The sequence below is a fragment of the Oncorhynchus mykiss genome, chromosome 7 (assembly GCF_013265735.2).
Source record: "Oncorhynchus mykiss isolate Arlee chromosome 7, USDA_OmykA_1.1, whole genome shotgun sequence".
In the NCBI taxonomy this organism is placed as follows: Eukaryota; Metazoa; Chordata; class Actinopteri; order Salmoniformes; family Salmonidae; genus Oncorhynchus; species Oncorhynchus mykiss.
This window is the reverse complement of record NC_048571.1, coordinates 85,367,925-85,395,600: the sequence shown is the minus strand read 5'-3', so window position 1 is coordinate 85,395,600 and position 27,676 is coordinate 85,367,925. Positions and strand designations below refer to the sequence as shown.

The following is a 27,676-nucleotide window of genomic DNA, read 5'->3' as shown; positions in this document are numbered from 1 at the left end:
CTGATCAAGTCAAGTTATTGCTAGTTCTATCTCTGGTCCAGGATGTTAGTGTATGTTCCTTCACTAACCCACACAGCCACACTAATGCCTGGGACCAAAGCTACTCTATTCCTTGGGGAGCCACAGTGCCCGAATGGCGCCCCCTTGTGATTGTAATGTCCCTTCTTGCAGGTAACACAACATATCACATCTTTCGGGAGTTCTCGCTCATGGCGTCCCACCAGCCCGAGAAGCTAAAGAGGAGAATACACTTCAACAACTGCCAGACGTAGTCCATGATGACATCAAAACATACTTCAGCCACTGCCTGAGGTAGTCAAAGACTCCTAACTTGACTCAGACTCTGAAGTGACTTACTAACAAGTCTCTGTGTCCTACACCTGAGATCTATTTAGGTAGAGCACCGCCACCAAGACAGATCTATTTAGGTAGAGAACCACCACCAAGACAGATCTATTTAGGTAGAGAACTATCAAGACAGATCTATTTAGGTAGAGCACCATCAAGACAGATCTATTTAGGTAGAGAACCACCATCAAGACAGATCTATTTAGGTAGAGCACCATCAAGACAGATCTATTTAGGTAGAGAACCACCATCAAGACAGATCTATTTAGGTAGAGCACCACCATCAAGACAGATCTATTTAGGTAGAGCACCACCATCAAGACAGATCTATTTAGGTAGAGCACCACCATCAAGACAGATCTATTTAGGTAGAGCACCACCATCAAGACAGATCTATTTAGGTAGAGCACCACCATCAAGACAGATCTATTTAGGTAGAGCACCACCATCAAGACAGATCTATTTAGGTAGAGCACCACCATCAAGACAGATCTATTTAGGTAGAGCACCACCATCAAGACAGATCTATTTAGGTAGAGCACCACCATCAAGACAGATCTATTTAGGTAGAGCACCACCATCAAGACAGATCTATTTAGGTAGAGCACCACCATCAAGACAGATCTATTTAGGTAGAGCACCACCATCAAGACAGATCTATTTAGGTAGAGCACCACCATCAAGACAGATCTATTTAGGTAGAGCACCACCATCAAGACAGATCTATTTAGGTAGAGCACCACCATCAAGACAGATCTATTTAGGTAGAGCACCACCATCAAGACAGATCTATTTAGGTAGAGCACCACCATCAAGACAGATCTATTTAGGTAGAGCACCACCATCAAGACAGATCTATTTAGGTAGAGCACCACCATCAAGACAGATCTATTTAGGTAGAGCACCACCATCAAGACAGATCTATTTAGGTAGAGCACCACCATCAAGACAGATCTATTTAGGTAGAGCACCACCATCAAGACAGATCTATTTAGGTAGAGCACCACCATCAAGACAGATCTATTTAGGTAGAGCACCACCATCAAGACAGATCTATTTAGGTAGAGCACCACCATCAAGACAGATCTATTTAGGTAGAGCACCACCATCAAGACAGATCTATTTAGGTAGAGCACCACCATCAAGACAGATCTATTTAGGTAGAGCACCACCATCAAGACAGATCTATTTAGGTAGAGCACCACCATCAAGACAGATCTATTTAGGTAGAGCACCACCATCAAGACAGATCTATTTAGGTAGAGCACCACCATCAAGACAGATCTATTTAGGTAGAGCACCACCATCAAGACAGATCTATTTAGGTAGAGCACCACCATCAAGACAGATCTATTTAGGTAGAGCACCACCATCAAGACAGATCTATTTAGGTAGAGCACCACCATCAAGACAGATCTATTTAGGTAGAGCACCACCATCAAGACAGATCTATTTAGGTAGAGCACCACCATCAAGACAGATCTATTTAGGTAGAGCACCACCATCAAGACAGATCTATTTAGGTAGAGCACCACCATCAAGACAGATCTATTTAGGTAGAGCACCACCATCAAGACAGATCTATTTAGGTAGAGCACCACCATCAAGACAGATCTATTTAGGTAGAGCACCACCATCAAGACAGATCTATTTAGGTAGAGCACCACCATCAAGACAGATCTATTTAGGTAGAGCACCACCATCAAGACAGATCTATTTAGGTAGAGCACCACCATCAAGACAGATCTATTTAGGTAGAGCACCACCATCAAGACCACCATTTTTCTTCAATCAGTTTTGATATAAACGTTTCAGTGGGTGTCCTGGTGTTCTCCTAGGCACGCGATCATTGCTCTCAGTTCCATTGCATTACACAAGAGTCATTGGACGAAGGCGTCTTCTGTACGGGAGAGTTTTGTTAAGAGTCGCGACGCTCGGGCTGAACATTTAACGAGCATCGTTTTGCGGTACGGTTTTGCAAGCATAAGGACCTTGTCTTACATTTTTTTTTAAAGGTTAAATTGAAACACACCTTTTATAGGGTTCACACACGGCCGTGTCTCCATTTAAGCACTAGTTTAGGGAAAACATACGGAGGACAGAGTGGACTACCTGTGCTAGTTAGTTATCAGCGTCTCCGAACATCTGTGTGTAAATGGAAGAAGACAAACGGTGTTGTCACTGAAAAATACTGTCGGTTTAACGTTAGTAACGTTAGGTTTCTTTAGTTTATTATTGGGCGATTGTAACCCTTAGTTAGGGAGAGTGAAAAATAGCCATTTCAATTCATGCTTGATTTGTGTTACTGTTTGTACAGACACACGCAAAGGTACAAACACATGCATACTGCATACATTATGATATTGTTGTGTGGTGGTATTAAACATTTTGTACTGTAGATATGTGTAATTATGTTATTTTATATACTGTTTTATCTCTTGTTTTATATGTAATGTATGTGCTTTAATGGTGTTTGGACCCCAGGAAGAGTAGCTGCTGCCTTGGCAGGAACTAATGGGGATCCATAATAAACCCCAGGAAGAGTAGCTGCTGCCTCGGCAGGAACTAATGGGGATCCATAATAAACACCAGGAAGAGTAGCTGCTGTCTTGACAGGAACTAATGGGGATCCATAATAAACACCAGGAAGAGTAGCTGCTGCCTTGGCAGGAACTAATGGGGATCCATAATAAACCCCAGGAAGAGTAGCTGCTGCCTTGGCAGGAACTAATGGGGATCCATATTAAACCCCAGGAAGAGTAGCTGCTGCCTCGGCAGGAACTAATGGGGATCCATAATAAACCCCAGGAAGAGTAGCTGCTGCCTTGGTAGGAACCAATGGGGATCCATAATAAACACCAGGAAGAGTAGCTGCTGCCTTGGCAGGAACTAATGGGGATCCATAATAAACCCCAGGAAGAGTAGCTGCTACCTTGACAGCAACTAATGGGGATCCATAATAAACCCCAGGAAGAGTAGCTGTTGCCTCGGCAGGAACTAATGGGGATCCATAATAAACCCCAGGAAGAGTAGCTGCTGCCTTGGCAGGAACTAATGGGGATCCATAATAAACCCCAGGAAGAGTAGCTGCTGCCTTGGCAGGAACTAATGGGGATCCATAATAAACCCCAGGAAGAGTAGCTGCTGCCTAGGCAGGATCTAATGGGGATCCATAATAAACACCAGGAAGAGTAGCTGCTGCCTTGACAGGAACTAATGGGGATCCATAATAAACCCCAGGAAGAGTAGCTGCTGCCTTGGCAGGAACTAATGGGGATCCATAATAAACACCAGGAAGAGTAGCTGCTGCCTTGGCAGGAACTAATGGGGATCCATAATAAACACCAGGAAGAGTAGCTGCTGCCTTGGCAGGAACTAATGGGGATCCATATTAAACACCAGGAAGAGTAGCTGCTGCCTTGGCAGGAACTAATGGGGATCCATAATAAACACCAGGAAGAGTAGCTGCTGCCTTGGCAGGAACTAATGGGGATCCATAATAAACACCAGGAAGAGTAGCTGCTGCCTTGGCAGGAACTAATGGGGATCCATATTAAACCCCAGGAAGAGTAGCTGCTGCCTTGGCAGGAACTAATGGGGATTCATAATAAACCCCAGGAAGAGTAGCTGCTGCCTTGGCAGGAACTAATGGGGATCCATAATAAACCCCAGGAAGAGTAGCTGCTGCCTTGGTAGGAACTAATGGGGATCCATAATAAACCCCAGGAAGAGTAGTTGCTGCCTTGGCAGGAACTAATGGGGATCCATAATAAACCCTAGGAAGAGTAGCTGCTGCCTTGGCAGGAACTAATGGGGATCCATAATAAACCCCAGGAAGAGTAGCTGCTGCCTTGGCAGGAACTAATGGGGATCCATAATAAACCCCAGGAAGAGTAGCTGCTGCCTTGGCAGGAACTAATGGGGATTCATAATAACCCCAGGAAGAGTAGCTGCTGCCTTGGCAGGAACTAATGGGGATCCATAATAAACCCCAGGAAGAGTAGTTGCTGCCTTGGCAGGAACTAATGGGGATCCATAATAAACCCCAGGAAGAGTAGCTGCTGCCTCGGCAGGAACTAATGAAGACCCATAATAAACCCCAGGAAGAGTAGCTGCTACCTTGGCAGGAACTAATGGGGATCCATAATAAACACCAGGAAGAGTAGCTGCTGCCTTGGCAGGAACTAATGGGGATCCATAATAAACACCAGGAAGAGTAGCTTCTGCCTTGGCAGGAACTAATGGGGATCCATAATAAACACCAGGAAGAGTAGCTGCTGCCTTGGCAGGAACTAATGGGGATCCATATTAAACACCAGGAAGAGTAGCTGCTGCCTTGGCAGGAACTAATGAGGATCCATAATAAACCCCAGGAAGAGTAGCTGCTGCCTTGGCAGGAACTAATGGGGATCCATAATAAACCCCAGGAAGAGTAGCTGCTGCCTTGGCAGGAACTAATGGGGATCCATAATAAACACCAGGAAGAGTAGCTGCTGCCTTGGCAGGAACTAATGGGGATCCATATTAAACACCAGGAAGAGTAGCTGCTGCCTTGGCATGAACTAATGGGATCCATAATAAACCCCAGGAAGAGTAGCTGCTGCCTTGGCATGAACTAATGGGATCCATAATAAACCCCAGTAAGAGTAGCTGCTGCCTTGGCAGGAACTAATGGGGATCCATAATAAACACCAGGAAGAGTAGCTGCTGCCTTGGCAGGAACTAATGGGGATCCATAATAAACACCAGGAAGAGTAGCTGCTGCCTTGGCAGGAACTAATGGGGATCCATAATAAATACACATACAGTACAGATAAAATGTGTCCTACATACAAGATAGAAAGTGCGAATATATATATATATATATTCAGACAAATTGTAATTTTGCAACAAACAGGTGGAAATAAATGAGGCTATAAAATAATTGAAACGTCTGTTGGTCGTTCTTCTACATTCTATTGGGATGATTTAATACAGTTCTATGATTTAGACACATCGACTGTATACATCATACATGGCGGCAGGTAGCCTAGCAATTGGGCCAATAACCCTGAAAGGTTGCTGGTTCGAATCCCCGAGTGGACTTGGTGAAGAATCTGTTGATGTGCCCTTGAGCATGACACTTAACCCTGTAAGACGCTTTTAATAAGACAGCAGATAGTGCCCTCTGGTGGTCATTTGAGAGTCATCTATCATTTTGTAGGCCGACACATGACCCATGTCATACCCAGTGAATGATATATGATGATGTCTAGGATCATACCCAAACTGTCCATCCTATCACTGTTAATGAGAGAAGAAGAAGGAGAAGGAGAAGAAGAAGAAGAAGAAGGAGAAGGAGAAGAAGAAGAAGAAGGAGAAGAAGGAGAATGTATCGTATCAAAGGTTCTAGGTCCATTTATACGAAAAACAGTCTGAAACATAAATACATTTTATTACAGTGGTATACATTTACACAATGTAATATTAAATCTTGTCAAAGTTGAACAAACAAACACTGATAATCAGAGTCAACATATACCTTAGTACAATCAACCACCCCTAAATAATTATCTTCAAGAAAGACAGTTTATTCCTCAAAACACACTTTCAGGTACAAGAAAATGCTCTCATCCTGCAGAAAAGAGGTGGTTTTATACGCACTTTGCATGTTCACCACTAATTAGTCCCCTGGGAAACATAGACCGAAACCATGGTTCCTACCTTGTCACAGTACCATGAAGTAGCCTATCCTACACGAGACAGACTCTTTTCACGCCACTTTGGATAAAAAAGGGATTTTCACATTAGGTTAGAAAAGCCTTTTTGCTAACCCTAACCCTTTTTCCTAATCTTAACCTCAGCTTCCTAACCGATCACGTTAATTCTCCTAACATGCTACGTAATTTATCCTAACCTGCTACGATAAAGTCACTTCGGTATTAAAGTAGCATGAAAATAGTGTTCGCCTAACCTATAAATCAACCCTGAATAACAGGTCTGTATATCGTCAAATACCACAAGCCTCTATTAGAACAATAATCATTACAGTTGAATAGTTGAGTAGTATTCTCATTCTGGGTCAAGTGACACACCTCAATTAACAACTAACATTGATTGCCCTTTATTCACAGAGCACAACATGTTATATATAAAACACAAGATGCATACATTTAGTCAGTCAGATCCTTTACTTATGAAGAAGAAGGGAAAAAAACGATTTAGAATGACAAAATGATGTTAAATTAATTCTAAATAGACTATTTGTACACTTGACACGCTTTGCTTTGGATTGCACATAGTTTATTTGTATTAATCAAATTGTAAAACTATAAGTAATGTTTTTGCAAATATGATTCCATTTGTTTGGATAAATTATATTTTTATATGACTGTTGCAATGTAACTATTGCACAATGAGTTTATAACTGTGGTGACAACATTGTAACAAGTGCAGAGGGCATGTGCATCACTCCCCCCCTACTGCAGATTAGACAGTGAAACACGCAGGCGAAGCGATTACCGTTCTCCTAGCAGCAGGATATTATGCTGGCAGCACGATGACGTTAAATATATATAAATAAGAGTCCCCTGCAAAAACATGCTAAACGGGGAATATCGATTTTTATATTTTTTAACTGATGCGGTACAACTGCTTTTCACATCATCGCAAACACCTTTAAAAAATTTAATTGATCATTTTTACACGGATAAACAGATAGTTCCCCAAAAATCTAAAGGAAGTTTGTTCTGAAGTGTCTGTTCTATATCTAAGAGATAAAAGAAAGATCAGGAAATATTTTATTGTTTTGTTTATGTATTTAACTCCTTATTTTAGGCACTAATAATAGTTTTTTATAATTTTATTTATTTATTTAACCTTTATTTAACCAGGTAGGCTAGTCGAGAACAAGTTATCATTTATAACTGGGACCTGGCCAAGAATAAAGCAAAGCAGTGCGACACAAAACATGTCTCATGGTCTGACACAACACAACTCCTGGCTCTGCCACCTTTTTTATTTATTTGTATTTATGTATATATATATATATTTACTAACAACAAATCAATATAGAAAGTACATGAGGGAACACCAGTATATTTAGATTATAAACAATTGACAATCTGCCACCTTCCAACTTTCACAGATGCGGAAAGACGACGTCGGCGGAAGTATTTGATTGAGACGTCACCGGTGCAACAAAAAAAATATAAAAATAAAAGTTCATTGTTTGTGCTGCTGGCAGGATAACGTTACTAGTCCCAAAACGTCGGTGTTTGTTTTTTTAGTAGCCCGTATTCACGATTTGTGGAAGAAGAAAAAAACGACGACTCACCATCGAGTCTTTCCACGAAGAAAGAGGTATATTTCTCTAATCGAATGATTTATGTTCAGTTTTTTTGTTGTTGTTTTGTTTAGAGGCTAACGTTAGCTAGCTAGCTAATAATGTCGACGCAACGGCCTAGCTAGTTACAGCGATAGCATTAGCTGCTAGCTAGCCGTTTCTTCCTATCATTCCATTTTATTTTAATTGACCAGTTAGCTATCTAGGTTCGTGGCAAGCAGCTGATTAAGTAGCTAGCACAACGTTTTTAATAGCTTAATACATGAGTTGTTTATAATCGGAGGTTTTCAGCGAACCACGCGTAACCTTGACGCTGGAAATATATATATTTATTTTTTTCGGTTTTCCGGTTACCTAACCAGCACTCAGTCAGAGCTAACGTTATCCACCAACCCATGGAGATACAGTATGTGTCTGCTAGCTACATATAGGATTAATAAATCCCCCCTCGGTTGGTTTACTTTCCTTAGTAACTAACTAGCTAATTTATCAAAAAATGGCGATATTTCCAGGTACGTAAGACCGTAAACTCGCTCGTCTCGTTGATCATCACTTGGTGTCGGTTGTTCATCAAGTACCATATAAATGTCAATGAGTATCATCCGATATCATGTAACTTAGAATTCAGGTACTGATTATGCCAATCAAGCTAGTTGGCGACCTAACAAATCCTGTTAACTCGTATCAGTCATTCTATTAAGTAGTTTACAGCCCTGCACTGTGTGTCTCTCAACATTGGAGAAGTGACATTTGTTTAGCCTTACGTAATCCTTGGCATTCAATATGTTGACAGATTTTTATTATCCATAACATTCCCATTAATACCTGCTTCTTATGATAATTTGGGTCCCAAGTCACCTGCTTCAAGATGAGGTGTGAGCTAGTATTTTTTTTTTTACAATTTTTAATCCATGACTCAAAGGAAAACGGATTAATACACAGTTAATCTAATCCTTGTAAAGATGATTAATGATGTATTGTAATTTCTAATGAACTGTGTGTGTGTGTGTGTGTGGTGTCTGTCTAAGGAACTCTCTGCCTGTAGATGAACAACCACGGGAATAAGAGGGCACCGACCACAGCCACCCAGAGACTAAAGCAGGACTACCTCAGGATAAAGAAAGACCCTGTGCCTTACATCTGTGCTGAACCCCTACCATCCAACATCCTCGAATGGTAAAGGGCTCTCGCTCTCACATATCGATAGAGCCTCTCAGAGGAGGAGTGCTGATCTAGGATCAGGTCCCCCTGTGCATTACTTATTCATTATGATCTAGAGGGGGGGGGGGGTCTGATCCTATATCAGAACTCCTACTCTGATGCTTTTTTAATATGGGCCCAGGATTTTTAAGAGCTGAGTCTCAATACCTTTCATTCCTCGCCTGGTCTCTTCTCTCTTTCTCTCCTTCATGTGCACTGATATGAAAACAGGATTGGTGAAAATACTGGAGGATGGTGATTGCTTGCTGTGAATCTGACTATTGAGATGCACCCGAGGTCTCTTTAGAGAATGTGATGAATGAACAGGATCTTTTATAGTATGAATAAATAGTACACTTGTTGTTAGCCAAATCAGTCATGGGTTTTCTTAGTTGTTCACCAATTGCATTTTCCATGATGTGATTTTTCACCCCCTCTCTCTCCAGGCACTATGTTGTTCGAGGTCCTGAGAAAACTCCATACGAAGGTAGATAAATGCACTTCTACATATACTACAGTACTCTGAATAATATCACTTTAAATTGAGGCTCTCCAACCCAGTTCCTGGAAAGCTAACCTCCTGTAGGTTTTTGCTCCAAGCCCAGTTGTAAACTAGCCTGATACATCTCCTCAACCAGCTAATTATTAGAATTGGGTGCTCTAGATTAAGTTTGAGGTGAAAACCTATAGGACGGTATCTCTCCAGGAACAGGTTTGGAGAGCCCTGATTTAAATGATCTCATACTAACTGGTGTTGTATTGACCTTTTTTAAATTCTGTGTCTGACTAAATTCTGTGTCTGACTAAATTCTGTGTCTGACTAAATTGACAATATTGTTGTTACAGTAAATTGTAATTGAATTTATTGAATGTCTTGATTCTTTGTTCCACAGGGGGATATTATCATGGCAAACTAATATTCCCTCGGGACTTCCCCTTTAAACCACCCAGCATCTACATGATCACACCTAACGGGAGATTTAAGTGTAACACACGGTAAGAATCAAATTAAAATCACATTCTAGGGAGTTTTCCCCCTGGCTCCTCTCTAGATTTCTGCCTTATCTAGGGAGTTTCTATCTCAGAGCCTGGTTCCTCTATGCCCGGTACAGCCAGAAGAGGATTGGCAACCTGTCAGAGCCTGGTTCCTCTCTAGTTTTCTTCCTAGGTTCCTGCTTTTCTAGGGTTTTTTCCCCCTGGTTCCTCTCTCGGTTCCTCTCTCGGTTCCTCTCTAGGTTCCTCTCTAGGTTCCTCTCTAGGTTCCTCTCTAGGTTCCTCTCTAGGTTCCTGCTTTTCTAGGGATTTTTTTTTCTAGCCACTGTGCTTCTGGATCGCTTGCTCTCTGAGGTTTTAGGCTGGGTATCTGGAAAGCACATGTGACAACTAAAAAGAGGTTTTAAAAACTTCATTTGATTGAATTACCCAGAAGATGTTATTGAACCAATGACCAGGGCTGGGGTCAATTCCAGGAAATTCAGAAAATAAACCAAATTCCATATTTTCCTCATTGAAGAGAATTTAAATAGGAATTTCTGTGTACATCCTGAATTGAAATTGAATTGACCCCAACCCTACTAACACAATTAAGTACAATCTTCAGTACATATCCTAAACGGATGTCATTTAATCTCAGGGTTTAAACTATGGAACTACGGTATTTTTCTGTTAAATCATTGCATCTGTTTTTCATGCTGTCTTTTTTTTCCTGAGTGCTGCGGTGACTGAGTGTGTCACGCTGTATCTCTTCCCCCCCCCCAGGTTATGTCTGTCCATCACTGATTTCCACCCGGACACGTGGAACCCAGCCTGGTCCGTCTCCACCATCCTGACTGGTCTGCTCAGCTTCATGGTGGAGAAAGGCCCTACTCTGGGCAGCATCGAGACCTCTGACTACACTGTGAGTTCATATTGACAATGTCATTTATTATTCTGTGTGTGTTCTATCAGTTGATTAGACAGGGGCTATGGATACAAGGGATCCACCATGGTGTAATACAATTCTATTGTTTTACAAACAACGGAGTTAAAAACCAGCTTCTATTTGGGTTCTGATGGGGCACAACAGTTGAACTAAAAGCTCATGAAAGCCTTTCCAGTATAAAGTTATATTCTTCAACAATCAATGGCTATATATATCATTCATTTAAAAGGTTTTCAAAAAACTTGATGTAGCAATGGACGATTGTCCCTTTTTTTAATATTAGACCATTAGCTTTATTACATTCAGCTTATAAAGCCTTTGTAAGCACTACATGAATATGTTACAAAGCATCTATAACCATATGTTATGGTTTTATGAAGGGTTCATAAATGTGGCATAACTGTGTGACATAATCACCCATGTCAAATGTGACATAACCCACTATGCCGAATATGATATAAACATGCTTTTACATAGGGCGACACTACTACTGCTACACCCTGACAAGGACTGTCTGAAATAAGCCCCTAGCTACTACTACTACTACTATACCCTGACGGGGACTGTCTGAAATAAGCCCCTAGCTACTACTACTACTACACCCTGACAGGGACTGTCTGAAATAAGCCCCTAGCTACTACTACTACTACACCCTGACAGGGACTGTCTGAAATAAGCCCCTAGCTACTACTACTACTACACCCTGACAGGGACTGTCTGAAATAAACCCCTAGCTACTACTACTACTACACCCTGACAGGGACTGTCTGAAATAAGCCCCTAGCTACTACTACACCCTGACAAGGACTGTCTGAAATAAGCCCCTGGCTGCTACTAGTACACCCTGACAGGGACTGTCTGAAATAAACCCCTAGCTACTACTACTACTACACCCTGACAGGGACTGTCTGAAATAAGCCCCTAGCTACTACTACACCCTGACAGGGACTGTCTGAAATAAGCCCCTGGCTGCTACTACTACACCCTGACAGGGACTGTCTGAAATAAGCCCCTAGCTACTACTACTACTACACCCTGACAGGGACTGTCTGAAATAAGTCCCTAGCTACTACTACTACTACACCCTGACAGGGACTGTCTGAAATAAGCCCCTAGCTGCTACTACTACTACACCCTGACAGGGACTGTCTGAAATAAGCCCCTAGCTGCTACTACTACTACACCCTGACAAGGACTGTCTGAAATAAGCCCCTAGCTACTGATACCACTACAACAACACCCTGACAAGGACTGTCTGAAATAAGCCCCTAGCTGCTGATACTACTACTAAAACAACACCCTGACAGGGACTGTCTGAAATAAGCCCCTGGCTGCTACTACTACACCCTGACAGGGACTGTCTGAAATAAGCCCCTGGCTGCTACTAGTACACCCTGACAGGGACTGTCTGAAATAAGCCCCTAGCTACTACTACTACTACACCCTGACAGGGACTGTCTGAAATAAGCCCCTGGCTGCTACTACTACACCCTGACAGGGACTGTCAGAAATAAGCCCCTGGCTGCTACTAGTACACCCTGACAGGGACTGTCTGAAATAAGCCCCTAGCTACTACTAGTACACCCTGACAGGGACTGTCTGAAATAAGCCCCTAGCTGCTGCTGCTACTAGTACACCCTGACAGGGACTGTCTGAAATAAGTCCCTAGCTACTACTACTACTACACCCTGACAGGGACTGTCTGAAATAAGCCCCTAGCTGCTACTACTACTACACCCTGACAGGGACTGTCTGAAATAAGCCCCTAGCTGCTACTACTACTACACCCTGACAAGGACTGTCTGAAATAAGCCCCTAGCTACTGATACCACTACAACAACACCCTGACAAGGACTGTCTGAAATAAGCCCCTAGCTGCTGATACTACTACTAAAACAACACCCTGACAGGGACTGTCTGAAATAAGCCCCTGGCTGCTACTACTACACCCTGACAGGGACTGTCTGAAATAAGCCCCTGGCTGCTACTAGTACACCCTGACAGGGACTGTCTGAAATAAGCCCCTAGCTACTACTACTACTACACCCTGACAGGGACTGTCTGAAATAAGCCCCTGGCTGCTACTACTACACCCTGACAGGGACTGTCAGAAATAAGCCCCTGGCTGCTACTAGTACACCCTGACAGGGACTGTCTGAAATAAGCCCCTAGCTACTACTAGTACACCCTGACAGGGACTGTCTGAAATAAGCCCCTAGCTGCTGCTGCTACTAGTACACCCTGACAGGGACTGTCTGAAATAAGCCCCTAGCTGCTACTACAACTACAACACCCTGACAGGGACAGGATGTCAGTCATAAACTCTCCTTAGCCAGTCTGAACGATTCTTCCTCCTCCTCCTAGGTTTTAATTTCCCTCCACTGCTAAATCATTGCCGGCCCCTCGAAAAATCCGAAAGAAATACAAAATATTGTGTGTGTTTTCTTTATTTGTACTATTTTATACATTGTAGAATAATAGTGAAGACATCAAAACTATGAAATAACACATGGAATCATGTAGTAACCAAAAAGTGTTCAACAAATAAAAATATTTTTGAGATTCTTCAAAGTAGCCACCCTTTGCCTTGACATCTTTGTGCGCTCTTGTCCATCATTAATTTAACACGTCGGTCAGACAAAACGGAACATTTCCAGAACCCTACAGGAATGGAAGACCCAGAGTTATATTTGCTGCAGAGGATAAATTCATTAGAGTTACCAGCCTCAGAAATTGCAGCCCAAATAAATGCTTCACAGAGTTCAAGTAACACATCTCAACGTCAACTGTTCAGAGGAGGCTGTGTGAATCAGGACTTCATGGTCGAATTGCTGCAACGAAACCACTACTAAAGGACACCAATAAGAAGAAGATACTTGCTTGGGCCAAGAAACATGATTAATGGACATTAGACCGGTGGAAATCTGTCCTTTGTGTTGAGTCCAAATCTGAGATCTGAGATTTGGTGGCAAAGTAAATACAATATAGCAAGTAAAACACTGGAATGGTAGATTTGCAATGGGAGAATGTGCAAAGTAGAAATAAAAATAATGGGGTGCAAAGGAGCATAAATAAATTAAATACAGTAGGGAAAGAGGTAGTTGTTTGATGACCCAACACACCTCCAGGCTGTGTAAGGGTTATTTGACCAAGAAGGAGAGTGATGGAGTGCTGCATCAGATGGCCTGGCCTCCACAATCACCCAACCTCAACCCAATTGAGATGATTTGGGATGAGTTGGACCGCAGAGTGAAGGAAAAGCAGCCAACAAGTGCTCAGCATATGTGTGAACTCCTTCAAGACTGTTGGAAAAGCATTCCAAGTGAAGCTGGTTGAGAGAATGCCAAGAGTGCAACGCTGTCATCGAGGCAAATTGTGGCTAATTTGAATAATCTATCTATTTACTTTTTTTGGTTACTACATGATTCCATATGTGTTGATGTCTAAATAAATCTTGAAGGAGCAGGTGTGTCAACTTTTCTCTCTCTGTGTGTGTGTGTGTGTGTGTGTGTGTGTGTGTGTGTGATCTATTAAGACACAAACTGTATTCACTATTAAAGTGCATTCAGACCCTTCGACTTTTTCTGCATTTTATGTTACAGCCTTATTCTAAAATAAAATCCCTCATCAATCTACACACAATGCCCCATGATGACCAACCAAAAACATGTTTTTATACATTCTTGCAAATGTATTGAATATTAAAAACATATCACATTTACATAAGTATTCAGACCCTTTACTCAGTACTTTGTTGAAGCACCTTTGGCAGTGATTACACTCTGGAGTCTTCTTGGGTATGTTGCTACAAGCTTGGCACACCTGTATTTGGGGAGTTTCTCCCATTCTTCTCTGCAGATCCTCTCAAGCTCTGTCAGGTTGGATGGGGAGCGTCGCTGCACAGCTATTTTCAGGTTCCCCGTAGGTTTTCGATTGAGTTCAAGTCCGAACTCTGGCTGGGCCACTCAAGGACATTCAGAGACTTGTCCCGAAGCCACTCCTGCGTTGTCTTGGCTGTGTGCTTAGGGTCGTTGTCCTGTTGGAAGGTGAACCTTCGCCCCAGTCTGAGGTTCTGAGTGCTCTGGAGCAGGTTTTCATCAAGGATCACTCTGTACTTTGACTCATCTCCCAGTCCCTGACGTAGGTTTCAGGCCAAAGAGTTCAGTCTTGGTTCATCAGACCAGAGAATCATGCCTTTCACAGAGTGGCTTTCTCCTGCCCACTGAACCCTGAAGGCCTGATTGGTGGAGTGTTGCAGACATGGTGGTCGTTCTGGAAGGTTCTCCCATCTCCACAGAGGAACTCTGGAGCTCGGTCAGTGACCATCGGGTTCTTGTTCACCTCCCTGACCAAGGCCCTTGTCTCCCGATTGCTCAGTTTGGCCAGGCGGCCAGCTCTAGGAAGAGTCTTGGGGGTTCCAAACTTCTTCCATTTAAGAATGATGGAGGCCACTGTGTTCTTGGGAACCTTCAATGCTGCAGAAATGTTTTGGTACCCTTCCCCAGATCTGTGCCTCGACACAATCCTGTCTCGGAGCTCTACGGACAATTCTTTAAACCTCCAGCCTTGGTTTTTGCTCTGACATGCACTGTCAACTGTGGGACCTTATATAGACAGGTGTGTGCCTTTCCAAATCATGTCCAATCAATTGAATTTACCATAAGTGGACTCTAGTCAAGTTTTAGAAACCTCTCAAGGATGATCAATGGAAACGGGATGCACCTGAGCTCAATTTCGAGTCTCATAGCAAAGGGTCTGAATGCTTATGTAAATAAGGTATTTCTGTTATTTATTTTTAATAAACGTTAAAACATTTCAAAAAACTGTTTTTTTCGCTTTTACATTATGGGGTATTGTGTTTAGATTGATTCAGGATTTATATTTAATCCATTTTAGAATAAGGCTGGAACTTAACAAAATATGGAGAAATTAAGTGTGTGCACACACACACTAGCTGTTCCTGTAGACTAACACTCATTGCGCTAACGCCAGTTAGCATTGGCTTGTGAAACTACATTGAATTTCCTTAATCCTGGACACGGAGACAAATAAAAATGGTATCCATGAGTTCATTCACCTCTGGAGAGAAGTATATCAAATACTTACTTGCCAAAATCCTGAGCTATCCCTTTAAAATGAATGTTCTGACAAAATCCCGAGCTATCCCTTTAAGATGAATGTTCTAACGTTAAGTCACTCTGGATAAGATGTAAATGTAATTCAAATTGTTGGTTCTTTTGGTTATTTCTTGTTTTTGTTTATTTCCTCCAGAAACGACAGCTGTCAGCCCAGAGCTTGGCTTTCAACCTAAAGGAGAAGGTTTTCTGTGAATTGTTTCCTGATGCCGTTGATGTGAGTCTGCATGGAAATCATTTACTAAAGACGGATACCATAACAAATACGGATACCACTATGACAATAAACAAGACGGATAATACTATGACAATACACTAAAGACTGATAATGCTATGACAATAAAGACTGATAATGCTATGACAATAAAGACTGATAATGCTATGAGTAAACTAAAAGGCAACATATACTAGAGCAGTATTTCTGAACCTCGGGCCCCCCTGGGTACACGTTCTGGTTTTTGCTGCTAGCTCTACAGCTGATTCACTGTGGGGGAAACCCGACACGAGATCACAATTTCATCCACCCAGCGGATTCTATTACTGGCTTGTTTTGACTGCAGGCTTTCATCCTTTTCCACTTCGTCTTTTCCATCCGTCGTCCCTGATCCATCCGTCACCCTGCTCCATCCGTCGTCCCTGCTCCACCCGTCCCTGTTCCATTTCTGCCTCCTCTCTCTCTCTATCCTCGCTCCCCTGTCCATCCCTCCCTCAATCTCTCTCCATCCCTCCCTCTCTCTCCAGGAGATAAAGCAGAAACAGAAGGCCCAGGAGGAGTTGAGTGCCCGTCCCCTCCCCCTCCCCGACGTGGTTCCTGACGGCGACCCTCAACACGGCAACTACGGAATCCCCGCCCTCAACGGAGGCCACGGCCCTCTGGGCCCCGCTAACCCCGCCCCCGGCCTCCAGCAGGCCAATCGGAACCACGGACTGCTGGGCGGCGCCTTGGCCAACCTGTTTGTGATTGTAGGGTTCGCGGCGTTTGCCTACACGGTGAAGTACGTGCTGCGGAGCATCGCCCAGGAGTGAGAGAGGAGAGGATGAAGGAGAGCAGAGGGTCAGCTACAGGACTATTGTATGATTTAAACACATTATTGATAGAAATTCTGAGCCACCCCCCTGAAGGAGGGCTGGGGAAGCAGGTGGGGGGGGTTTGGGGGGTGACTGGGACAGGGTTGTTTGGGATCACGGTTGTTGATCCACTCTGTGCTTTCGGTGGTTATGACCTAATACCCGGTAGAAGAAGTGCTTGGCTCATGGGTTGACCGCTGGCTCAGAACATTTTCAAGTAATTGTTGTTCTCTGCCTATTTACTCTGAAGCCACTGTATTGTTAGTGTTCTGTGTGCTAGATACATTTTCAATCTATTGTGCCGCCATATTGGTGGGTCCCTGTAAAAACACAAAAGAAAAAAAAAAAAATATCATGTGGATTTTGGAACCATGTTTTCATTCTGCCTGTTCCAGTTCCACAAAGTATGTCTTAAGTGGGGATAGATAGCCCTCTGTTGCCCGGGAAACAAGGTTCAGACTCACTTGGGTAAGTGTTGCCCTTCTGTCCTGTGTCACCTTCGACAGGTAAGACAGACTCCACCCCCCCCTGAGTCCTAAATCAGTTGTCACTGTGTGTGTTTAGCAAATACAACAAGGTAGATTATTGTGCCCCAAATGGCCCCCTATTCCCTTTGTAGTGCACTACTTTTGACCAGGACCTATAGGGCTCTGGTCTAAAGTACTGCACTATATAGGGGATCGGGTGCCATTTGGGACACCGGCTCAGTCAGTCTGTCTGCTGTGGCTTTTTCCCAAAATGGCTGACCCCCCCTCCCCTCTGGGTGTCTTCTTCAGAATGGGTTCATGATACCATTGTCACTCTTCATTTACCTTCTTGTCTGGTTTAAACCATATACACGACTCGCAGGTTTGGCCCGTTTTAAATCACTGACAATGCTGTCCTTTTTTTTATGGGGTTATTAGTTGCAAAATAAGGGGGTTGTAAAGGATAATGAGGAAGTTGGTTGAAATGACGTCACATAAGAATGGAAAACCCAGGGAACTGAACCGCTTAGCTGGCCTTAGAGCATGTTGTCTGTCTGTGTCTTTTACAATGCTACTGACCCACTCAAACATTTTGAAAAGAGAAGTATGGACATGGTGGATGGGTTAACTACAGTAGTGGAATAATTAGGTTATAAATAGTAACCTATTTAAATAGTTATCCCAAGGCAGTTGATTCTGCCTATATACATTTAATTCTACTGAAACAAAAATATGAACTCGACATGTAAAGGGTTGGTTTCATAAGATGCCAGACCGGTTCCATATGTACAAGTGTTTTTCAAAAATGTTGGGCACAAATGTGTTTACATCCTTGTTAGTGAGCATTTCTTCTTTTGCCAAGTGGCATATCAAGAAGCTGATTAAACAGCATGATCATTCCACAGGTTCACCTTGTGCTGGGGGGGCAATAGAAGGCCACTCTCTAAACTGTGCAGTTTTGTCACACAAAGCAATGCCACAGATGTCTGAAGTTTTAAGGGAGCGTGCAATTGGCATGCTGACTACAGGAATCTCCACCAGAGTTCCTGCCAGAGAATTGAATGTTCAATTCTCTACCATAAGCCGCCTCAATGTCGTTTTTTTGTTTTGGCAGTATGTCCAACCGGCCTCACAACCACAGACCGTGTGTAACAACGCCAGCCCGGGATCTCCACATCGTCTGAGACCAGCTACCCGGATTGCTGATGAAACTGAGTATTTCTGTCTGTAATAAAGCCCTTTTGTGGAGAGAAACTCATTCTGGTTGGCTGGGCCTGGCACCCAAGTGGGGTGGGCCTATGCCCACCCATGGCTGCGCCCCTGCCAAGTTAGGTGAAATGCATAGATTAGGGCCTAATGAATTTATTTCAATTTGATTGATTTCCTTATATGAACTGTAACTCAGTGAAATTGTTGCATGTTGTTTTTTTCAGTATAGCTAAATTCCCCATCTTAAAATACCATGTCAACCTACCTGTGTGTTTTGGTATAGCTGATATCTGTTTATGTTTGGGTGAGTTTCAATATGTGCTGTGGGTCATTAGGCTTGTCTTTAAACCATGACAAAGGACATCAAAAAGACAGACTGCATCTGACTAGAGCACTAAATAGGAAATGGGGTAGGAGATATGAGTTGACTCGTCTCTCGGCTGGTGTTTTGTTGTCAGTCAACCCAACCCGTGAGCCAAGGCAGTTAAGTCCAGCGCTGTCAATCTCCCATGTTGCGCTGAGACGGGGGATCTCCAATGTGCTTAGCTGACCTTTTTTTTTTTACAACACATCGCTCTATATAGGCCCCAATGAGGAGACAACAGTCTATATAGGCCCCAATGAGGAGACAACAGTCTATATAGGCCCCAATGAGGAGACAACAGTCTATATAGGCCCCAATGAGGAGACAACAGTCTATATAGGCCCCAATGAGGAGACAACAGTCTATATAGGCCCCAATGAGGAGACAACAGTCTATATAGGCCCCAATGAGGAGACAACAGCACATGGAGAGGTAAACCTTTGTGTTAAATATGGATATATTATTTTATATAATAGTAGCCATGGTGTGGCAGTCTGTTAGATCGGGAACCAGCTTTCTTGTCCCTGGCAGTGTACAAAATGGCACCTTATTCCATGTCTTGTTCGCTACTTTTGACCAGAGCCTTTGCAAAGGTATAAGGAATAGGGTGTCATTTGGGACACATCCCGTCTTGCCAAACAGGACAGGGCTGAGAGTAGAGCTGGTTAGTGTGAAAAAACACCAGCACCTCCCTGGCTAGTAGAATTACTCATTTACATTGCATTTAGTGCAGATTGTTCTACAGTGTAGCCTACTTTTGACTTCAGGAAGCAGAAGGAAAAAAATACGTTCAGATAATAGCAGAAGACTTGAACAAAGCTCTTTTTTGTCTCTTGTTCTGGCCCTTTTTTTTAATGATAGTTCATTTGAGATGCACAGCAAAAACACACAAATTCCAGGCTTCATAATTATCTCGTTTTGAAATTGTATGTTTTCATAGTTAATGCAAATAAATGTACCCCGCCATTTTAGAGAATATGTTTGGTGGTTATTATTGGTGTGTGTGTGTGTGTGTGTGTGTGTGTGTTAAACGGAACCCAGTGCCAGCGAGAGATGAAGGTCACGCCGTCTTTGAAATGACAGTCACAACATTTTTAAATTGCCATTTTAGTGAATTGACCGGTATGTGTGTTTTGTAAGAATTTCCAATCCACAACAGCAGAGTAGATCTCTCTGTTTACTTCCTTTTTGAGTTATAAGGGTGCAAAGCCTTATTTTAATATTTCTTAATCTGTCACATTATTTGTATTTATTATGGATTCCCATTATCCACTGCGAAGGCTACTCTTCCTGGGGTCCAGCAAAATGAAGGCAGTTATATATATATATATATTTATTTTAACATTACAATACGTTATGGTGGTGCAGTGTGAAATCCAATCTCTGTCGGAATCCAGTTTGCAGGAAGATATCCAGTCCTTTTTAACATCTCTCACAACTTGCATCTTGAATTCGTTTCGGAGTAGGGCAGAAAATACAGTAGGTGAAGACTACCTACATACACCATGTAAACTGGAACGACTTGTCTCACTAACGGTTGCTATAAATCGAACCACTTACAGATTGGATTAGTTTAGGGGGGAGGGGGGGGGACGTTTCTTAGTGCTGAACGATTAGTGCTGTTTCAGGTCGATAATCTCGTGGAATTCAAATCAGTCAATTAGTTGTTTAACCTGCAAACAAAAAAAACAAAAAAACAGTTCGGTTAATCTCTCACCACTAACGTTTCTGATATTTGTGTAGCATAAGATTTGAAAAGAATCAATGTACATGCGAAAACACAGATATTGAAACAAACCATTATTTTTTTTATTTTTTAAATCAACCTGCAACAGACCATGCTGAGAAATATAACAAAGGCCCCTCCCATATCTGTGGATAATTGCGTAGATTTAACTACCTGTTTCTGGTTACTCTTAATGCAGTTAAAAGCACTCCATCACAATCAACAATAATTCCAGGGAGCGTCCTTGAGTGTTAAGATAACTTCCAATGAGAGTCAATTTAACCTTGATAACACTGATTTCAACTATCCTTGATTTACTGTCTAGGTTAAAGGGCAACTAACACCACTTTTCAACCTCATGTTTGTTATCTCCAGCACAATACCAGTGCCAACATATTTGAAAACTGTGTATTTCTACATTTTTGTAGAAAAATATGTTAACTTTTTAACATTTAAAACTGATTTTCAAACACTTGACATTCGCAGTGACACGAGGAGTGAGAAAATGCCCTCCTTTGGGCTAGAAACTAGTTGCAGGTTTGTTGAAAATCAGTTAAAAAAAAAAAAAACTTTTAATTCTACCCTGTGATGTCACAGAAACATTTTTTTTTTAGGACCTTCTTCTTCTCTCCTTTTAACCACAGATCATAGAAACATGCCGTTTTCACATATGTAGAAAGTGGCGAAATTGCCCATTTTAAGTCAATCGCGTTTATTACAAGTTTCAACCGGGAGACTGTTATTTTACTTGTCAGGTTGGTTGTTGTACAAGATTTCCCGGCTGAAGTTGCATGACTTTGACCTGATTTTTAATAGAAATACTAATGACTTAATCACTCTGGTGTAACGGATGTGAAACGGCTAGCTTAGTTAGCGGTGCTCGCTAAATAGCGTTTCAATCGGTGATGTCACTTGCTCTGAGACCTTGAAGTAGTAGTTCCCCTTTGCTCTGCAAGGGCCGCAGCTTTTGTCAAATTTTATTTGTCACATACACATGGTTAGCAGATATTAATGCGAGTGTAGCGAAATGCTTGTGCTTCTAGTTCCGACAATGCAGTAATAACAATGCAGTAATAACCAACAAGTAATCTAGCTAACAATTCCAAAACTACTACCTTATAGACACAAGTGTAAGGGGATAAAGAATATGTACATAAAGATCCCAATGGGCCTCGGGATCTCGTCACAGTATTTCTGTGCATTTCAGATTGCCATCGATAAAATGCGATCGTCTTCGTTGTCCATAGCTTGTGCCTGCCCATACCATAACCCCACCGCCACCACTGGGCACTCTGTTGACAACGTTGACATCAGCAAACCTCTCGCCCACACGATGCCATGCACGTGGTCTGAGGTTGTGAGGCCAGTTGGACGTACTGCCAAATTCTCTAAAACAACGTTGGAGGCGGCTTATGGTAGAGAAATGAACATTCAATTCTCTGGCAACAGCTCTGTTGGACGTTCCTGACAAAACCTGCACATTTTAGAGTGGCCTTTTATTGTCCTCAACACAAGGTGCACCTGTGTAATAATCATGCTGTTTAATCCATTTCTTGATATGCCACACCTGTCAGGTGGATGGATTATCTTGGCCAAAGAGAAAATGCTCACGAACAGGGATGTAAACAAATTTGGACACAAAATTTGAGAGCAATAAGCTTTTTGTGCATATGGAACATTTCTGGGATCTTTTATTTCAGCTCAAGGACAATGGGACCAACACTTCACATGTTGCGTTTACATTGCTAGTGACTATATTCACGTCACCAAATAATTTATTAAAATACATGGTTTTGGAATGGTCTACAATAGCCTCAACAGACCTCTGTAGGGTAGCATCATGGTGTAGCCGGAGGACAGCTAGCTTCCATCCTCATCTCGGTACATTGACTTCAATACAAAACCTAGGAGGCTCTTGGGTCTCACCCCCACCATAGACTTACACATTATGACAACTTCCGGAGGACGTCCTCCAACCTATCAGAGCTCTTGCAGCATGATCTAGTTCTGAAAGCATAAGCTAGAGCTAGCTAGCACTGTAGTGTATAAAATGTGGTGAGTAGCTGACTCAGAGAAAGACGGGGAGTCACACAGTTTTAAACAAATTAATTTCTTCAGAAATTAAGGAGAAGTGAGAGAGAGAGCTAGCTATATATAAATATTTTTAAATGTTTTACTTTCACTTAGCTAGCAAACGGAGCTAGCTAGGTTAGCTTACTCAAACAAGGGATTACATGTTAGCTAGCCAGCTATGGCTATCTGACACTGGAACTTTTCCAAGTCAAGGTAAGCTTTTATTAATTTATTGGTGAGAAAGTGCCAAGAGGGTGTAAAGCTGTCATCGAGGCAAAGGGTTGCTGTCCCCCTTTGAAGATTTTCAAAAAACACTTGTTTTAGGCATTCCATAGGTGTTATTTCAAAGTTTTGATGTCTTCACTATTATTATACAATGTAAAAAATAATTAAAATAAATAAATAATAAAAGCCCTTGAATGAGTTGTTCTAAAAACTTTTGACCGGTAGTATATAATAATACCAAATACCCCACCGAAGACATTCTTTAATAAAAATAACAAAAATATATATATATATATACTTGGTCATAACAGACTTTATATGGGCAGATAGAACTCATAGAATAAAGGAAGGTTTTACATCTCCCTAAGAGGAAACAATGGCTACATATTGAAGATACACAAACCCGACAATCTTTTCACGGGTCTATTTCCAAAGGATAAAGCTGTCATGTACTGTCATGTTGTGTCTTGTCTCTGTCCTTTCCCTTCACCCTGTCTCCCTCTGCTGGTCGTTGTTAGGTTACCTTTTCTCCCCCTCTTTCCCCCAGCTGTGCCTTGTCTCCTCCTAACCACCTCGTCACCCCTTTTCCCACCTGTTCCCTTTTTCCCTCTGATTAGGTCCCTATATCTCTCTCTGTTTCTGCTCCTGTCCTTGTCGGATTCTTGTTTGTTGTGTTTCATGCCTGAACCAGACTGTCGTCATGTTTGCTGTAACCTTGTCTTGTCCTGTCGGAATCTGCCGGTCCGTCTGAGCCTACCTATGTTTGGTAATTAAAGAAGCTCTGTTTAAGTTAATTCGCTTTTGGGTCCTCATTCACGCACCGTAACAGAAGAATCCGACCAAGAATGGACCCAGCGACTTCGGATCCTCTCCACTCAGCCGTCGGGATCCAGGGAGCGATGCTAGGCAGACACGAGCAGGAATTGTCTGCTGCTCGACATGCCGTTGAGACCCTGGCCACCCAAGTCTCCAACCTCACAGAACAGGTTCACCATCTCCGCCTCGATCCACCGGCCACTTCCAGGGCTTTCGAATCTCCGGAGCCCAGAATCAATAACCCGCCGTGTTACTCTGGGGAGCCCACTGAATGCCGCTCGTTCCTCACCCAGTGTGATATTGTGTTTTCTCTCCAGCCCTACACTTTCTCCAGGAGCACTGCTCGTGTCGCCTACGTCATATCTCTCCTTATTGGACGGGCTCGTGAGTGGGGCACGGCAATCTGGGAGGCAAGGGCTGAGTGTACTAACCAGTATCAGGACTTTAAGGAGGAGATGATACGGGTTTTTGATCGATCTGTTTTTGGGGAGGAGGCTTCCAGGGCCCTGTCTTCCCTATGTCAAGGTAATCGATCCATAACAGACTACTCTATTGAGTTTCGCACTCTTGCCGCCTCCAGTGGCTGGAACGAGCCGGCTTTGCTCGCTCGTTTTCTGGAGGGTCTCCGCGCAGAGGTAAAGGATGAGATTCTCTCCCGGGAGGTTCCTTCCAGCGTGGATTCCTTGATTGAACTCGCTATTCGCATTGAGCGACGGGTTGATCTTCGTCACCGAGCTCGTGGAAAGGAGCTCGCGTTCTCCGTTGCCCCCCTCTCCGCATCACTACCATCTTCCTCTGCCGGCTCGGGTGCTGAGCCCATGCAGCTGGGAGGTATCCGCATCTCGACTAAGGAGAGGGAACGGAGAATCACCAACCGCCTCTGTCTCTATTGCGGTTCCGCTGGTCATTTTGTCACTTCATGTCCAGTAAAAGGCCAGAGCTCATCAGTAAGCGGAGGGCTACTGGTGAGCGCTACTACTCCTGTCTCTCCTTCAAGATCCTGCACTACCTTGTCGGTCCATCTACGCTGGACCGGTTCGTCAGCTTCCTGCAGTGCCTTAATAGACTCTGGGGCGGAGGGCTGTTTTATGGACGAGACCTGGGCTCGGGAACATGACATTCCTCTCAGACAGTTAAAGGAGCCCACGGCCTTGTTCGCCCTGGATGGTAGTCCTCTCCCCAGGATTCAGCGGGAGACGCTACCTTTAACCCTCACTGTTTCTGGTAATCATAGTGAAACCATTTCTTTTTTAATTTTTCGTTCACCTTTTACACCTGTTGTTTTGGGCCATCCCTGGCTAGTTTGTCATAATCCTTCCATTAATTGGTCTAGTAATTCTATCCTCTCCTGGAACGTCTCTTGTCATGTGAAATGTTTAATGTCTGCTATCCCTCCTGTTTCCTCTGTCTCTTCTTCACAGGAGGAGCCTGGTGATTTGACAGGGGTGCCGGAGGAATATCACGATCTGCGCACGGTGTTCAGTCGGTCCAGGGCCACCTCTCTTCCTCCACACCGGTCGTATGATTGTAGTATTGATCTCCTTCCGGGAACCACCCCCCCCCCCGGGGTAGACTATACTCTCTGTCGGCTCCCGAACGTAAGGCTCTCGAAGATTATTTGTCTGTAGCTCTTGACGCCGGTACCATAGTCCCCTCCTCCTCTCCCGCCGGAGCGGGGTTTTTTTTTGTCAAGAAGAAGGACGGGTCTCTGCGCCCCTGCATAGATTATCGAGGGCTGAATGACATAACAGTGAAGAATCGTTATCCGCTTCCTCTTATGTCTTCAGCCTTCGAGATCCTGCAGGGAGCCAGGTTTTTCACTAAGTTGGACCTTCGTAACGCTTACCATCTCGTGCGCATCAGGGAGGGGGACGAGTGGAAGACGGCGTTTAACACTCCGTTAGGGCACTTTGAATACCGGGTTCTTCCTTTCGGCCTCGCTAACGCTCCAGCTGTCTTTCAGGCATTAGTCAATGATGTCCTGAGAGACATGCTGAACATCTTTGTTTTCGTTTACCTTGACGATATCCTGATTTTTTCACCGTCACTCCAGATTCATGTTCAGCACGTTCGACGTGTCCTCCAGCGCCTTTTAGAGAATTGTCTTTTTGTGAAGGCTGAGAAGTGCACTTTTCATGCCTCCTCCGTCACATTTCTCGGTTCTGTTATTTCCGCTGAAGGCATTAAGATGGATCCCGCTAAGGTCCAAGCTGTCATTGATTGGCCCGTCCCTAAGTCACGCGTCGAGCTGCAGCGCTTTCTCGGCTTCGCGAACTTCTATCGTCGTTTCATCCGTAATTTCGGTCAGGTGGCAGCTCCTCTCACAGCCCTTACTTCTGTCAAGACGTGCTTTAAGTGGTCCGTTTCCGCCCAGGGAGCTTTTGATCTCCTCAAGAATCGTTTTACATCCGCTCCTATCCTTGTTACACCTGACGTCTCTAGACAGTTCGTTGTCGAGGTTGACGCGTCAGAGGTGGGCGTGGGAGCCATTCTTTCTCAGCGCTCCCTCTCTGACGACAAGGTCCACCCATGCGCGTATTTTTCTCATCGCCTGTCGCCGTCGGAACGTAACTATGATGTGGGTAACCGCGAACTGCTCGCCATCCGGTTAGCCCTAGGCGAATGGCGACAGTGGTTGGAGGGGGCGACCGTTCCTTTTGTCGTTTGGACTGACCATAGGAACCTTGAGTACATCCGTTCTGCCAAACGACTTAATGCGCGTCAGGCGCGTTGGGCGCTGTTTTTCGCTCGTTTCGAGTTCGTGATTTCTTATCGTCCGGGCTCTAAGAACACCAAGCCTGATGCTTTGTCTCGTCTCTTCAGTTCTTCAGTAGCCTCCACTGACCCCGAGGGGATTCTCCCTGAGGGGCGTGTTGTCGGGTTGACTGTCTGGGGAATTGAGAGGCAGGTAAAGCAAGCGCTCACTCACACTCCGTCGCCGCGCGCTTGTCCTAGGAACCTTCTTTTCGTTCTCGTTCCTACTCGTCTGGCCGTTCTTCAGTGGGCTCACTCTGCCAAGTTAGCCGGCCACCCTGGCGTTCGGGGTACGCTTGCTTCCATTCGCCAGCGTTTTTGGTGGCCCACCCGGGAGCATGACACGCGTCGTTTCGTGGCTGCTTGTTCGGTCTGCGCGCAGACTAAGTCCGGTAACTCTCCTCCTGCCGGCCGTCTCAGGCCGCTTCCTATTCCCTCTCGACCGTGGTCTCACATCGCCTTAGATTTTGTCACCGGACTGCCTTCGTCAGCGGGGAAGACTGTTATTCTTACGGTTGTCGATAGGTTCTCTAAGGCGGCTCATTTCATTCCCCTTGCTAAGCTTCCTTCTGCTAAAGAGACGGCACAAATCATCATCGAGAATGTTTTCAGAATTCATGGCCTTCCGTCAGACGTCGTTTCGGACAGAGGTCCGCAATTCACGTCTCAATTTTGGAGGGAGTTTTGCCGTTTGATTGGGGCCTCCGTCAGTCTCTCTTCCGGCTTTCACCCCCAGTCTAACGGTCAAGCAGAACGGGCCAATCAGACTATTGGTCGCATCTTACGCAGTCTTTCTTTTCGCAACCCTGCGTCTTGGTCAGAACAGCTCCCCTGGGCAGAATACGCCCACAACTCGCTTCCTTCGTCTGCGACCGGGCTATCTCCTTTTCAGAGTAGCCTCGGGTACCAGCCTCCGCTGTTCTCATCTCAGTTCGCCGAGTCCAGCGTCCCCTCCGCTCAGGCTTTTGTCCAACGTTGCGAGCGCACCTGGAAGAGGGTCAGGTCTGCACTTTGCCGTTATAGGACGCAGACTGTGAGGGCTGCTA

General features: G+C 43.9%; 2 protein-coding genes across 3 annotated transcripts in view; both read left to right on the top strand.

The window, feature by feature from the left end:
• The window catches only part of LOC110511195 (arf-GAP with coiled-coil, ANK repeat and PH domain-containing protein 3), a 158,866-nt gene extending 156,120 nt beyond the window's left edge, over positions 1-2,746 (top strand). For both annotated transcript variants that reach the window (XM_036984260.1, XM_036984261.1), the window contains exon 26: positions 172-2,746. In XM_036984260.1, the coding sequence (XP_036840155.1) occupies positions 172-237 (66 nt within the window). In that variant the 3' untranslated portion in view covers positions 238-2,746. The remainder of the gene's footprint in view (positions 1-171) is intronic.
• Positions 2,747-7,532: 4,786 nt separating this feature from the next.
• Positions 7,533-20,007, top strand: ube2j2 (ubiquitin-conjugating enzyme E2, J2 (UBC6 homolog, yeast)). Its single transcript, XM_021610771.2, has 7 exons — positions 7,533-7,689; positions 8,701-8,848; positions 9,319-9,359; positions 9,766-9,868; positions 10,631-10,769; positions 16,065-16,145; positions 16,670-20,007. Exons 2-7 carry the CDS (start codon positions 8,718-8,720, stop codon positions 16,952-16,954), a joined length of 780 nt encoding a protein of 259 aa, XP_021466446.1. The 5' UTR covers positions 7,533-7,689; positions 8,701-8,717; the 3' UTR covers positions 16,955-20,007.
• Positions 20,008-27,676: the final 7,669 nt, after the last annotated feature.

Bases quoted from the DNA above. Each gene is read 5' to 3' on its own strand.
- ube2j2 (XM_021610771.2), top strand. From the start codon at position 8,718: ATGAACAACCACGGGAATAAGAGGGCACCGACCACAGCCACCCAGAGA. The intron at 9,360-9,765 runs GTAGATAAATGC...TTTGTTCCACAG, and splicing joins TGAGAAAACTCCATACGAAG to GGGGATATTATCATGGCAAA. The intron at 9,869-10,630 runs GTAAGAATCAAA...CCCCCCCCCCAG, and splicing joins AGATTTAAGTGTAACACACG to GTTATGTCTGTCCATCACTG.